The sequence below is a fragment of the Centruroides sculpturatus genome, unplaced genomic scaffold (genome assembly GCF_000671375.1).
Source record: "Centruroides sculpturatus isolate CEXI.00-Female unplaced genomic scaffold, Cexi_2.0 scaffold191, whole genome shotgun sequence".
Taxonomy (NCBI): domain Eukaryota; kingdom Metazoa; phylum Arthropoda; class Arachnida; order Scorpiones; family Buthidae; genus Centruroides; species Centruroides sculpturatus.
In genome coordinates, this window is record NW_019384365.1 from 428,158 (window position 1) to 443,129 (window position 14,972).

General features: G+C 26.1%; 1 protein-coding gene across 1 annotated transcript in view; it reads right to left on the reverse strand.

Moving 5' to 3' along the window:
* Window positions 1–912: 912 nt before the first annotated feature.
* Window positions 913–14,972, reverse strand: part of LOC111642341 (hemicentin-1-like) — a 54,294-nt gene continuing 40,234 nt past the window's right edge. Inside the window, exons 4-17 of the mRNA XM_023388679.1 lie at window positions 14,309–14,479; window positions 13,173–13,301; window positions 11,563–11,850; window positions 10,841–10,903; window positions 10,286–10,345; window positions 9,723–9,806; window positions 9,558–9,637; window positions 7,580–7,637; window positions 5,648–5,776; window positions 4,038–4,325; window positions 3,316–3,378; window positions 2,761–2,820; window positions 1,252–1,335; window positions 913–1,166 (exon numbers count right to left, since the gene is read on the reverse strand). Of these exons, the coding sequence (XP_023244447.1) occupies window positions 1,039–1,166; window positions 1,252–1,335; window positions 2,761–2,820; window positions 3,316–3,378; window positions 4,038–4,325; window positions 5,648–5,776; window positions 7,580–7,637; window positions 9,558–9,637; window positions 9,723–9,806; window positions 10,286–10,345; window positions 10,841–10,903; window positions 11,563–11,850; window positions 13,173–13,301; window positions 14,309–14,479 (1,685 nt within the window). The 3' untranslated portion in view covers window positions 913–1,038. The remainder of the gene's footprint in view (window positions 1,167–1,251; window positions 1,336–2,760; window positions 2,821–3,315; window positions 3,379–4,037; window positions 4,326–5,647; window positions 5,777–7,579; window positions 7,638–9,557; window positions 9,638–9,722; window positions 9,807–10,285; window positions 10,346–10,840; window positions 10,904–11,562; window positions 11,851–13,172; window positions 13,302–14,308; window positions 14,480–14,972) is intronic.

Below are 14,972 nucleotides of genomic sequence, written 5' to 3' on the forward strand. Positions count from 1 at the left end.
ATTAAATTTTTTTTAACTTAAACAAGAATTAAATTGATTTTTTCACTAAAGTCGGCTTACTCTCTTAAGTATAGCCTACGTTAGTATAGAATAAAATGAAATTGGAAATAAATGAGCCTTATTTATACTTTTTTCTTTTAATTATAAGAAAATTATTCAGTTTTGTGGGGACCTCCCATAATAGTGGTTCCCCTCAGTTGTGAACTTTTTAAGAACTGATAAATTCATCTCTGGAGAGAGATAAGAAAATTTTTAAAATAAATTGCTTAAAAATAGTTAATTATTTATAAATTGTCAAAATTGGAAATTCTTTAATAAATTATATACTGTATGTTATTTTGTATTTTGATTCAGAAATTGTCTTGTGTTTTGACATAATTATCAGGTTATATATCAACAGAGTAGCACTAATAACAGTTTCTAGAACTGTCACTTGTGATTCTGTTGTAATGAACCTGTCACTGTCTTGTTTTTGTTTATTGGCAGAAAGCCCTCTATATTTCTCTTACTTCATAAACTATCAAAATATAATAAATCTGTATAATAAAAGAATAAGACTAACAAGAGATAACATTATTCCAGCTTTAGTTAATTATAACAATTTTAACTAGATTTTAAATTGATATATTATTAAAGTATAAAAATTAAAAGAAAAATTAAATTTCTTTTACCCATTTCAAAAGATAACAATTAAATTAATAGTAATAATAATAATAATATTTTTTTATCACTACATTTTAAATAGAACATTTAAATGAATGTTAGCCAAAATAAACATTTGCTTATATTTTTATTAATAAGTGATTTAAAATTATTTTATAGCTTAATCCATCTTTTTATTATTGGATTTAAAACCTTATTGATGTCATATAAGTGTGTAGTTTCTTTTTCTTTATAATTTAAAAAATGATAACCTTTATAAAAATATAGTATAAGTACTGAGTAGTTGAGTGTATCTAAATCCTGTTAATCTAGCATTTGAGCAAAGTAAAGTTTTAAAACAATCCCCTGTACAATGTTGACATATCAATCAAGGGATCAGTGAAGAAGTACGAGATTAATGTGCTTTTTTTTAAAGTTATTTACCGGTGTTGAATACAAAGGACAGTAGGGAGCTAAGTATAAGCTCGTTTGGAAGTTGTTGCCTGAGGAAAGAAAACAATAAACTACAAGAATTATTGAAATGCTTCATAATGTAATTAATATACTTTTTCCCCCTCTTTAATAAAAGAATTTTTTAAAAGGTTTTACCATTTTCTTCCAGAGGTCTATGCAAGGGTGGATTAAAAGGTTGATTCTGCCCTTTTGTGGCATCTGACATACCAAATCTGCTATCTGAGAAGGAAAACATCTTGTTTTAGTTCACTTTTAATTAATATTCAAGCGAAACTTAATTAATATTCGTTATTTATTAATGAGAAACTTTGAAAATATAAAGAGATGAATGTATGTATCTTAATATAATTTATTTTTAAATAATTAATTAATTTAATAATATAACAATCTCCTGTTCATTNGATTTCGCAAGAAAAGTGGCTCCCGGGAAGAGTTTCTAAGGTAAACTGGTCTCTATTTAGGTGTTAGACACGTGAAGAAAACCCGGAAAACTCCACGTGGACAATCTGTTGGTCAGGGGTGAAGCCGCGACAACTACCAGGATTCAGTGATTTTATTCATTCGGCCCTAGATGGAAAGTTGTGTAAAGACCAAGGAAGTGGTCATTTTCAATTTTCAATATTTATTGTAGAAATAAGCGATTAACCGCAAAAAGTCAAGCAAGTTGCTTGACTGTTTCAAGATTCTGTATAAAATGCAGTGTGCTTTTCTTTATATAAAATATCAAATAAGCCTGAGTTTATAATAATGTGCTTTTCTTTTATAAAATAGATAAAAACATAATAAAAATATGAAATAATTAGAAATAAATTTATTGAAAAATATCCATTTTCTTATGTTTGCAATGATTAACCAACTTTCGGACCATTTTATGTGTAATTTTAAAGTATTATTCTTTACAAATTTACTACAGAACTTAAAAGAAAAATATCTCTTTTTAATCATAAACATCCTCATTGCAATAAATAGTTTTAGGCAATAGGATATTATTTTTCAAAATTGCTTTCTGCTAAATTGGCACAGAATTCATAAACCTGATCATCCTTCAAGATTCTCCAAGAAGATACGATGAGGATGGGAAGAGTTCACTAAAAGATTCTCAATGGATCGTCTATATATGTCCGTTATTGATAGATTGTTTTTTTATGATGTTATTTTCCGCTTAGTGTTGTTATTATGTGGAAAGAGATAAATGAAAATAAATGACCGTATCTGACGTTAGAAGTGGTCAGATGATTAAGAAATTGTTTTTTCTTAAGAAAAATTGTATAAAATCATGCAACAATTGCTGATTATTTTCCCCCTTTGTTAAATAATTAAATCGTTATAAAAGTACGTATTTAATTAAGTTTAAATACAATTCGCTTCTTATTCGAAAAATCTTTATTAAAAAATCGGCATACCACTTTAGAAAATAAAACTTATAGATATCAACGGAAGATATAAAGCAACAATACGAAATTTCCAGTAAAAATACATCGATAAAAAATCAACTTCTAATAAAATTTTTAAAAAATATTCATTTTTCATTAAATATATACTTGTATACATTTGAAAAATTATCGTTTTTATGAAAAAATGATAAAAATTAAAATAAATAAACCCACTTTTTTTTCTAAATAAGATGAAAGACGATAATCCTACCTTCTCTTCTTCCAGAAGTGGATTGCAAGGCCGGATGATGCAATGGCGATTTCGCATCATCTATAAAAATTAAAAGGGTACATTATATATAATTCATTTATGTACATCATTAAAATTAAATGAGATTAGTAAAAATATATTTTCTCAAAAGTTTCTCCTTTTTTTTTTTTAAAGAAAGAAAGTATTCCTAATTAAGTTGATTCCATAATGAATCCAAAGGAATGATTTGAACAGTTTCAACACCAGACATAAAACGGTTAGAGAGAAAAAAATAACAGAAAACGAAATAGTAGAAGATAATGAACGAGATAAATTGATGAATTTCAATCAGTTGAGAATGTTTCCTCCCTTCCTAGTTTTACTCCACAATTGATTACTTTTAACAACCCACTCAAAACTTCTGTCATTCAATGTTCCTTCTCCCTAAGTGAATTTCAAAGCACCGAATTTTTACTCTCTCTCTCTTTTTTAACTCTCGAAATTTTACTGTTTATTCAAAAAGAAACTTTCTTCCAACATTAATTGTATAAGAACATTAAAAAAAACCAGACTTACCTTCTAAACTTTGAATTTTAGCAGTGGAGGGTTCTTTTCCTGGTTGAGGTGAAACATGGATTTCTGAAAGTAAAATTTATAATAAAATATATATATATTTTTTTTTAAGGATATTTAATTGTATTTTCTGCAATGTATATAATAATAAAAGTAAATAACTCGATAATCTTTTGAAATTATTATAAAGTAGAACCGTGAATAAACTCTACTTGCGTGCTTTCGTGGTACGTAAAAATTAATTTCAATTAAGAAGACAGGAAAAATTTATAAATTTAAAAAATTATTTCTTCTATTGAGAAACACAAAATTAATTTTATTTTGTCATTTGCACAAAACAGTAATCAGTTTACAATACTTTATGCTTTAAAAGAAAAAATATATATGAGGTTTGTGAAGAAAAATTTAGAAATTTGGAATGAAATGTCGCTTCATAAAAAAACACTCTAGAAAAATTTCCTACAAGAAGAATGCTTTCTAGAGAACAATAATTTTCAGGAAAACCATTTATATGGTCAATTTACAGAGCCTAAAAAACTGTATTGAGATAAATTCACCCAGTTTGAACACAAAAACACTTTAGAAATGGTTAAATTTCATGTTTATAAAATTACAGTGATTTATTTTTAATAAAATCTTCAAATTTTACTGAAATTTAAATTTAATTTTATTTATTAAATTCATTTTCATCCATTAAAAAATCAAATTATAAATCCAATACCTACCATATAATCTTATAGAACCTTCTGTAGATCCTAAAGAATTTTTAGCGTAGCATTTATAAACTCCAAAATCTTCCTGTTGAATATTTCTTATTATAAGTTTCATATGAACTTTATATGTCTTATCTTTTATTATGGCTAAGTATTTATCGTTAGTGACGAGCATATCACCATCTTCCTTGGTCCAGTAATTGATTGACATGGGGTATGCCTCTGTATGACATTCTAGCGTGATATTTGAGCCACTCGGAGCTCCTATGAGTTGGTTCGGAATCCATATCATGGGTGGAACTGCAAATATATCATGTTTATAAGAATATTATTGAACAAAAATGAATCTCTTCAAACATTGATGCATTATATTCCATATACAGTTTCCGCCATTAAATGTTCTTCACGATAACGCAATTTATTTATTGATATGTTAAGACTCGAAAGTAGGGGAAATATTATATATAAATCCCTGTAAATCAATAGAAACTTTCGAAAATAATTTACTCTGCCACGTATAAGAAGGAAATATTCTATTTGGCATCTCGTAAGTAACGTTACATGGAAATTGTCCCTTTTAAAAACATCTTATCTATAAAATTATAATTAACTAGAAATACCCTTTTGTAGATAAAGTTATCGAGAAGCAACAAACGATGCAGCCCATATTGAAAAAGAAGCAAATCAATATGAAAACTAATTTAAAACAGAAGAAGAGATCAATGTTGTGGCGAAGTTTTGAAGAAGTAAATTACTATCTAGATGGTTATCACGAAAGTAAAAGTGGCGATTACATCCTATCGATAGTTTTTGATCATCATTAAGTCCTTCGCGTCACTTCTCCGGATATAAGGCCAGGAATGACAAATGGATGTCGTCTTTCTATATTCCGAGTGACAAAGGAGAGAGTAGTGAAGTTATTAAGCCCTTCTACTCCGAAGATGCTAATTAATCTGTCAATAAATTTACCTCAGAAAAACAACATTTTAATCTTCATCCTCTGCCGTATCTGATCTGCAATGGTGCAGAACTTTAAGAGCTTTCGTTTTTCTTTCTTGATGGTGTGAACTCTCTAGCAATTATACATTATGTGAGAATTAGTGGAAGAGTGCGGATTTAAAGCTCGTAAATATAAGGTAAGTCTATTAGCGTGTAGTTACTTTACTAAAATAAGGCAATTTAAGACACTTATAAACATTTTCAACCCACCAAATTACATTTTTTCTTCTCCTGCTCTTTATATTTGACGCTTTATAATGATCATTTCAACATTGGTTTTTATGTAACAACATTTAAATTTGTAAATCTCTGAATATTAATTATTAATGAGAGGTTGGAATGTATTTAAAGTATTTTTATGTTTAGTTCCTGAAACTATGTTGAATTATTAAATATTTATGTCGTTTAATTCATTACACATTTCTGAAAAACATATTTTAAATTTTAAAAGACATGATTTAAAGTTGTACTATTTACATTTGTCAGAATTTACATCGTATAAATAAACAATTTCACGCTCTGAGAACATGTTCATTAGTAGAGGTTGCAAGTTCTAAATATCAAATTTCTATGAAAAAAATAAAAATAAAAATTGTTGAAGCGTGTAAGAGTAATTCACTTACAGTGCACCTGAAGAAGAATTCTTCTACTAACTGAAGGTGGCACGTCGTTTGATGCTATGCACAGGTATGCTCCCATATGCAACCGACTGACTTTAGTAACACTGAGTTCTTCACCTTCATACGTTGCGTCTAAAAGTATTTTTAAAATTTTAAATTAATTATTATTATAAATATAACCAAAAAATTTGTTCAAAACTCAAATAAAATTCGTTGTTTAATTATAGAAAATTTTCTATTTTAAAATATTTTACTGGGAATTTACATTCTAGTTACAACTACAGTGTCTTATATAAATGAAAATTTTTAAAGATAATTAAACTAGCGCTTGTTTACTCTAACAAATATTATCTTTAGATAAATAGGAAAATTTTTAAAGAAAATATAAAAAATATTAGTACAGTGTAGATGCATCTAAAAGTAAAAGGAATGTTTTGATTTTATTTTGCGACTAATTCTAGAAAAGAAAGAAACAATCGAAGTCAAAGTTATAATAAAATTCTTTCAGAGAATTAAATTTCGTTGAAAGTAAACAATAACTCCACCCAAAGTTAAAGAAGAATGAAGAAGAGAAAACGTTATATATAGTTAGTTAGTCGTAGTTCCTTCCAATCATGTTTATACACAGAGAACATCATACAGGATCCGCCCAACCTTGCAGAATTTAATATATAATTACTTCAAAAGTTATGAGTGTTGAAACTAAATATAGTTTATTAATTAGAAATTTTTTTATTATAAAAATTTAAAAAATATTTAAAATTAACAGAAAACATTAAACATTTTCAAACTAATCGCTTTCTATCTCTTATAACCTTTAGGGATTTCCAAACTTTTAAAACTGATTTTAATACATCAGAGGACGAGATTAAAATTAAAATTTTCTCTTTTTTTTGTTTTTTNCCAGGACATCACAATTGTTTATTTATTTATTTATTTTTTCTTAATGAAAACCTTATCTGCCCTCCTTTTTTTATTTTTTAATCAACAAATTTCAGTCTTGTGCGCGTCATCCATAACAGAATTCTTCAACTAGTACACTCTAAAATCACAATCAGCAAACTGAAAAGATTTTTGTTTTTCCTACTTCAATATAGAGATATCCTTCATAAAAAACTATTCTTCGACACATACATATCTATATATTTTATATTTTATTTTATTAATTTTTTTTTTTTTATAAAGAAGGGACATTCTCTGCCTTTAATACACAAGAGAATGGGGAAATAATTATAAACAAAATGTATCCCCCTATAACTCTTCCCCCAAATTCCCTGATGTATCACTCCAGGCTATCTCTGTCCAGGTTTACAAAGTTCTTTACAGAGTAAAAATCATAATACACTATAATTTTTTTTTAAGTTCCTAAAAGCCACATTTCAATAATAATTAAGATGCTAAATACTGGAGATATTTTACAATTGATACTTTCACTTGTACCTGAAATTAAAGAGAAAATATTAAAAATATATATATATACATATATATATTAATGAAACATGAGTTTCATTATATATATTAACAGTTAAGAAGAATTTATAATTAGAAATAATAAAAAAAATACATTTATTAATATGCAACTAATACATAAAGCAAGTTTTTTATAACTTGTTACATGGATATAAATTTTACCACACCCTGTAATAAAATAATTTCATAGAGATAATGAATCATTATAGAACTGACCATGTGTTTTAATAGGACCATTATAGGTCCAATTTTTCATTAAGCACGTGATATACACAAAGGATTTTGTGTGTTACGTGATATCTAATCCTCTATCAAGTCAGTTTTCTGGATTGATTGTGATTTAAATGGTTAAAACTATTATTACACAATTACTTCTTAATAAAGATTAAACATATGCTTCTTAATTACATTTAAGATAATTTAAAAATTCAATTTTTTAAATAAAATTTAATTTTTGTTTTTTGCTATTTTTCTTGGTATTTTCCAATAGAGATAAGAGAGAAGAAAATGAGAGATTTTCTTTCTATTTAAAAAAAGTTATTAAATTATTTTATTACTTGCAAATGACATAAATATTTATATATTTAAATATAGTATTATCTGTTTATAAATAGAAAATAAAATATATTTGAACATTTAATTTTTATTATAACTGTCAAAATAAAATGTTATGATTTAATTTACTTCGTAAAATCAGTTTTTTTTTAATTAAAGAAAGCTAATTTGAAATTTAATGAATGTAAAATAAATTTTTTAAAAATTTATTAAATATTAAAATTTTTTATGGAAGGATGAATTTACATCTTTTGATCTTTTATCTACCTAAATGACAATTTTAAAAGTTAAGTTTTTCAAGCACATTACAAATGTATGATGTTAAATTATTAATGTCCAAGTTTTGTTCAATTTTAAATTAATTTTTTAAAAATACTTATAAGAAATGAAATGATACAAAGCATAGAAAGAAATAAATTTTAAATATAAAATATTAAAATAAATTATACTGTATAATTACATTTAATTTAAATATAATGAAACTAATTAAATCATATCTTTTGCATGAATGAGAAGCCAAAAAGGAGCACTTTTATTATGAAATATAATATATATATATATATGTATATATATATTTAATGTGACTTTTTTATTTATTTAATTTATTGTAGATTTGTAAATATATTTTTTTTAATTATTAGAATACAGGAATACAGAATACTTTGATCTCTATCTACATTAATGCAAATGAAGATATAGGAGGATTTAAAGATTTAAAGAGCCTTCTTATTGCCTATTAGTGGGGTCCTTTTGTAAAAAACAGTATATAACCTAAAACCATAATTTACTTTTTTATAAAAATATTAAATTTTTTTTAACTTAAACAAGAATTAAATTGATTTTTTCACTAAAGTCGGCTTACTCTCTTAAGTATAGCCTACGTTAGTATAGAATAAAATGAAATTGGAAATAAATGAGCCTTATTTATACTTTTTTCTTTTAATTATAAGAAAATTATTCAGTTTTGTGGGGACCTCCCATAATAGTGGTTCCCCTCAGTTGTGAACTTTTTAAGAACTGATAAATTCATCTCTGGAGAGAGATAAGAAAATTTTTAAAATAAATTGCTTAAAAATAGTTAATTATTTATAAATTGTCAAAATTGGAAATTCTTTAATAAATTATATACTGTATGTTATTTTGTATTTTGATTCAGAAATTGTCTTGTGTTTTGACATAATTATCAGGTTATATATCAACAGAGTAGCACTAATAACAGTTTCTAGAACTGTCACTTGTGATTCTGTTGTAATGAACCTGTCACTGTCTTGTTTTTGTTTATTGGCAGAAAGCCCTCTATATTTCTCTTACTTCATAAACTATCAAAATATAATAAATCTGTATAATAAAAGAATAAGACTAACAAGAGATAACATTATTCCAGCTTTAGTTAATTATAACAATTTTAACTAGATTTTAAATTGATATATTATTAAAGTATAAAAATTAAAAGAAAAATTAAATTTCTTTTACCCATTTCAAAAGATAACAATTAAATTAATAGTAATAATAATAATAATATTTTTTTATCACTACATTTTAAATAGAACATTTAAATGAATGTTAGCCAAAATAAACATTTGCTTATATTTTTATTAATAAGTGATTTAAAATTATTTTATAGCTTAATCCATCTTTTTATTATTGGATTTAAAACCTTATTGATGTCATATAAGTGTGTAGTTTCTTTTTCTTTATAATTTAAAAAATGATAACCTTTATAAAAATATAGTATAAGTACTGAGTAGTTGAGTGTATCTAAATCCTGTTAATCTAGCATTTGAGCAAAGTAAAGTTTTAAAACAATCCCCTGTACAATGTTGACATATCAATCAAGGGATCAGTGAAGAAGTACGAGATTAATGTGCTTTTTTTTAAAGTTATTTACCGGTGTTGAATACAAAGGACAGTAGGGAGCTAAGTATAAGCTCGTTTGGAAGTTGTTGCCTGAGGAAAGAAAACAATAAACTACAAGAATTATTGAAATGCTTCATAATGTAATTAATATACTTTTTCCCCCTCTTTAATAAAAGAATTTTTTAAAAGGTTTTACCATTTTCTTCCAGAGGTCTATGCAAGGGTGGATTAAAAGGTTGATTCTGCCCTTTTGTGGCATCTGACATACCAAATCTGCTATCTGAGAAGGAAAACATCTTGTTTTAGTTCACTTTTAATTAATATTCAAGCGAAACTTAATTAATATTCGTTATTTATTAATGAGAAACTTTGAAAATATAAAGAGATGAATGTATGTATCTTAATATAATTTATTTTTAAATAATTAATTAATTTAATAATATAACAATCTCCTGTTCATTTTAAAATATAAAGAGATTTTAAAATTATAAAATTTTTTAATAAACTTTAATCTACGTAAGTTTAATTAATTTTTTTAACCTTTTATTAAAAACTTTAAGTAGAATTTTAATAATTAATGTGGATATATTAACCCATACAGCTAAGAAATTAGACAGAAACTTTTAAAAAATATTCATTTTTCATTAAATATATACTTGTATACATTTGAAAAATTATCGTTTTTATGAAAAAATGATAAAAATTAAAATAAATAAACCCACTTTTTTTTCTAAATAACATGAAAGACGATAATCCTACCTTCTCTTCTTCCAGAAGTGGATTGCAAGGCCGGATGATGCAATGGCGATTTCGCATCATCTATAAAAATTAAAAGGGTACATTATATATAATTCATTTATGTACATCATTAAAATTAAATGAGATTAGTAAAAATATATTTTCTCAAAAGTTTCTCCTTTTTTTTTTTTAAAGAAAGAAAGTATTCCTAATTAAGTTGATTCCATAATGAATCCAAAGGAATGATTTGAACAGTTTCAACACCAGACATAAAACGGTTAGAGAGAAAAAAATAACAGAAAACGAAATAGTAGAAGATAATGAACGAGATAAATTGATGAATTTCAATCAGTTGAGAATGTTTCCTCCCTTCCTAGTTTTACTCCACAATTGATTACTTTTAACAACCCACTCAAAACTTCTGTCATTCAATGTTCCTTCTCCCTAAGTGAATTTCAAAGCACCGAATTTTTACTCTCTCTCTCTTTTTTAACTCTCGAAATTTTACTGTTTATTCAAAAAGAAACTTTCTTCCAACATTAATTGTATAAGAACATTAAAAAAAACCAGACTTACCTTCTAAACTTTGAATTTTAGCAGTGGAGGGTTCTTTTCCTGGTTGAGGTGAAACATGGATTTCTGAAAGTAAAATTTATAATAAAATATATATATATTTTTTTTTAAGGATATTTAATTGTATTTTCTGCAATGTATATAATAATAAAAGTAAATAACTCGATAATCTTTTGAAATTATTATAAAGTAGAACCGTGAATAAACTCTACTTGCGTGCTTTCGTGGTACGTAAAAATTAATTTCAATTAAGAAGACAGGAAAAATTTATAAATTAAAAAAATTATTTCTTCTATTGAGAAACACAAAATTAATTTTATTTTGTCATTTGCACAAAACAGTAATCAGTTTACAATACTTTATGCTTTAAAAGAAAAAATATATATGAGGTTTGTGAAGAAAAATTTAGAAATTTGGAATGAAATGTCGCTTCATAAAAAAACACACTAGAAAAATTTCCTACAAGAAGAATGCTTTCTAGAGAACAATAATTTTCAGGAAAACCATTTATATGGTCAATTTACAGAGCCTAAAAAACTGTATTGAGATAAATTCACCCAGTTTGAACACAAAAACACTTTAGAAATGGTTAAATTTCATGTTTATAAAATTACAGTGATTTATTTTTAATAAAATCTTCAAATTTTACTGAAATTTAAATTTAATTTTATTTATTAAATTCATTTTCATCCATTAAAAAATCAAATTATAAATCCAATACCTACCATATAATCTTATAGAACCTTCTGTAGATCCTAAAGAATTTTTAGCGTAGCATTTATAAACTCCAAAATCTTCCTGTTGAATATTTCTTATTATAAGTTTCATATGAACTTTATATGTCTTATCTTTTATTATGGCTAAGTATTTATCGTTAGTGACGAGCATATCACCATCTTCCTTGGTCCAGTAATTGATTGACATGGGGTATGCCTCTGTATGACATTCTAGCGTGATATTTGAGCCACTCGGAGCTCCTATGAGTTGGTTCGGAATCCATATCATGGGTGGAACTGCAAATATATCATGTTTATAAGAATATTATTGAACAAAAATGAATCTCTTCAAACATTGATGCATTATATTCCATATACAGTTTCCGCCATTATATGTTCTTCACGATAACGCAATTTATTTATTGATATGTTAAGACTCGAAAGTAGGGGAAATATTATATATAAATCCCTGTAAATCAATAGAAACTTTCGAAAATAATTTACTCTGCCACGTATAAGAAGGAAATATTCTATTTGGCATCTCGTAAGTAACGTTACATGGAAATTGTCCCTTTTAAAAACATCTTATCTATAAAATTATAATTAACTAGAAATACCCTTTTGTAGATAAAGTTATCGAGAAGCAACAAACGATGCAGCCCATATTGAAAAAGAAGCAAATCAATATGAAAACTAATTTAAAACAGAAGAAGAGATCAATGTTGTGGCGAAGTTTTGAAGAAGTAAATTACTATCTAGATGGTTATCACGAAAGTAAAAGTGGCGATTACATCCTATCGATAGTTTTTGATCATCATTAAGTCCTTCGCGTCACTTCTCCGGATATAAGGCCAGGAATGACAAATGGATGTCGTCTTTCTATATTCCGAGTGACAAAGGAGAGAGTAGTGAAGTTATTAAGCCCTTCTACTCCGAAGATGCTAATTAATCTGTCAATAAATTTACCTCAGAAAAACAACATTTTAATCTTCATCCTCTGCCGTATCTGATCTGCAATGGTGCAGAACTTTAAGAGCTTTCGTTTTTCTTTCTTGATGGTGTGAACTCTCTAGCAATTATACATTATGTGAGAATTAGTGGAAGAGTGCGGATTTAAAGCTCGTAAATATAAGGTAAGTCTATTAGCGTGTAGTTACTTTACTAAAATAAGGCAATTTAAGACACTTATAAACATTTTCAACCCACCAAATTACATTTTTTCTTCTCCTGCTCTTTATATTTGACGCTTTATAATGATCATTTCAACATTGGTTTTTATGTAACAACATTTAAATTTGTAAATCTCTGAATATTAATTATTAATGAGAGGTTGGAATGTATTTAAAGTATTTTTATGTTTAGTTCCTGAAACTATGTTGAATTATTAAATATTTATGTCGTTTAATTCATTACACATTTCTGAAAAACATATTTTAAATTTTAAAAGACATGATTTAAAGTTGTACTATTTACATTTGTCAGAATTTACATCGTATAAATAAACAATTTCACGCTCTGAGAACATGTTCATTAGTAGAGGTTGCAAGTTCTAAATATCAAATTTCTATGAAAAAAATAAAAATAAAAATTGTTGAAGCGTGTAAGAGTAATTCACTTACAGTGCACCTGAAGAAGAATTCTTCTACTAACTGAAGGTGGCACGTCGTTTGATGCTATGCACAGGTATGCTCCCATATGCAACCGACTGACTTTAGTAACACTGAGTTCTTCACCTTCATACGTTGCGTCTAAAAGTATTTTTAAAATTTTAAATTAATTATTATTATAAATATAACCAAAAAATTTGTTCAAAACTCAAATAAAATTCGTTGTTTAATTATAGAAAATTTTCTATTTTAAAATATTTTACTGGGAATTTACATTCTAGTTACAACTACAGTGTCTTATATAAATGAAAATTTTTAAAAATAATTAAACTAGCGCTTGTTTACTCTAACAAATATTATCTTTAGATAAATAGGAAAATTTTTAAAGAAAATATAAAAAATATTAGTACAGTGTAGATGCATCTAAAAGTAAAAGGAATGTTTTGATTTTATTTTGCGACTAATTCTAGAAAAGAAAGAAACAATCGAAGTCAAAGTTATAATAAAATTCTTTCAGAGAATTAAATTTCGTTGAAAGTAAACAATAACTCCACCCAAAGTTAAAGAAGAATGAAGAAGAGAAAACGTTATATATAGTTAGTTAGTCGTAGTTCCTTCCAATCATGTTTATACACAGAGAACATCATACAGGATCCGCCCAACCTTGCAGAATTTAATATATAATTACTTCAAAAGTTATGAGTGTTGAAACTAAATATATTTATTAATTAGAAATTTTTTTATTATAAAAATTTAAAAAATAATATAGCTTACGAAATGGCTTTATTAAATTCTTCAGAAGTTTATTTTATGTTAACAGATGTAATAAATTTATTTATTTATCCATTATTATATATTAAAATAGTATTTAATTCCTTTGAAGAGTACTTAATTAATATTAAGCACATATCTATTCTATTAAGAATTGTTTGATCATTTAATCCTTAAAAGAATATGTAATATAAATAATTATAAAGCCCCGGTACGTATTGAATGGCATAAGTTTATGCCGTTTAAATGGAAGGAGATTATTCATTATAAATTTATAAATATTCATGAAATATGTTCAGAATATAAAACGGATTTGTGTATGTAACGATTGGATTTTCGTATTAAGATTACATATTACACATTTATAACAAATATACCTTGAGGTTTGGTGCTTTGCCAGTTACCGACTGCAACCGGTTGTCCATCTTCCCTTCTCCATGTAACAGTAGGAGGGGGATTGCCAGTAGCTCTGCAGGTGAGAGTCACATTGGATCCTTCTCTGACTAGAACATCCGTAGTGCTATCGGCATCGATAATATCCGGAGGCACTGAAACAATAGAAAGTTAACTCTTGAGAGAGAAGTTAAGGTTGAAGTTGTTTAATCCCAAACGGGAAATGTTAATCCTGGCACCAATTACTTCCCATCTTCACTTCAGGATGATGTCTTCCTGATCCTCTTGAGAAACAAACAAAAAAAAAAAAACAAAAAAAAATCTATTCTAACCATGTGCTTATGTCTAGGTTAATAAGTCTATTTTCTTACTTTTATTCTTAAAAGTTACTAAGATTACTGGTTTATTATGGGAGCATATATCATTTTATGCGTAAATAGAGGAGTAAATTTCTAGATGAATCTCATTTAAGGAAAATTGTTTTAATAAAACGACTTCATTGCAGTAATAAAACGTATAATAATAATTTGAATAAAAGTATTATTATTATTTTATCAATCCTAACAGTTACGTAAATCACAAGAATGTAAACATAGATGAATTAAACATTCTCTATGATGAAGAATTCATCATAGAAAGTTCGCCATC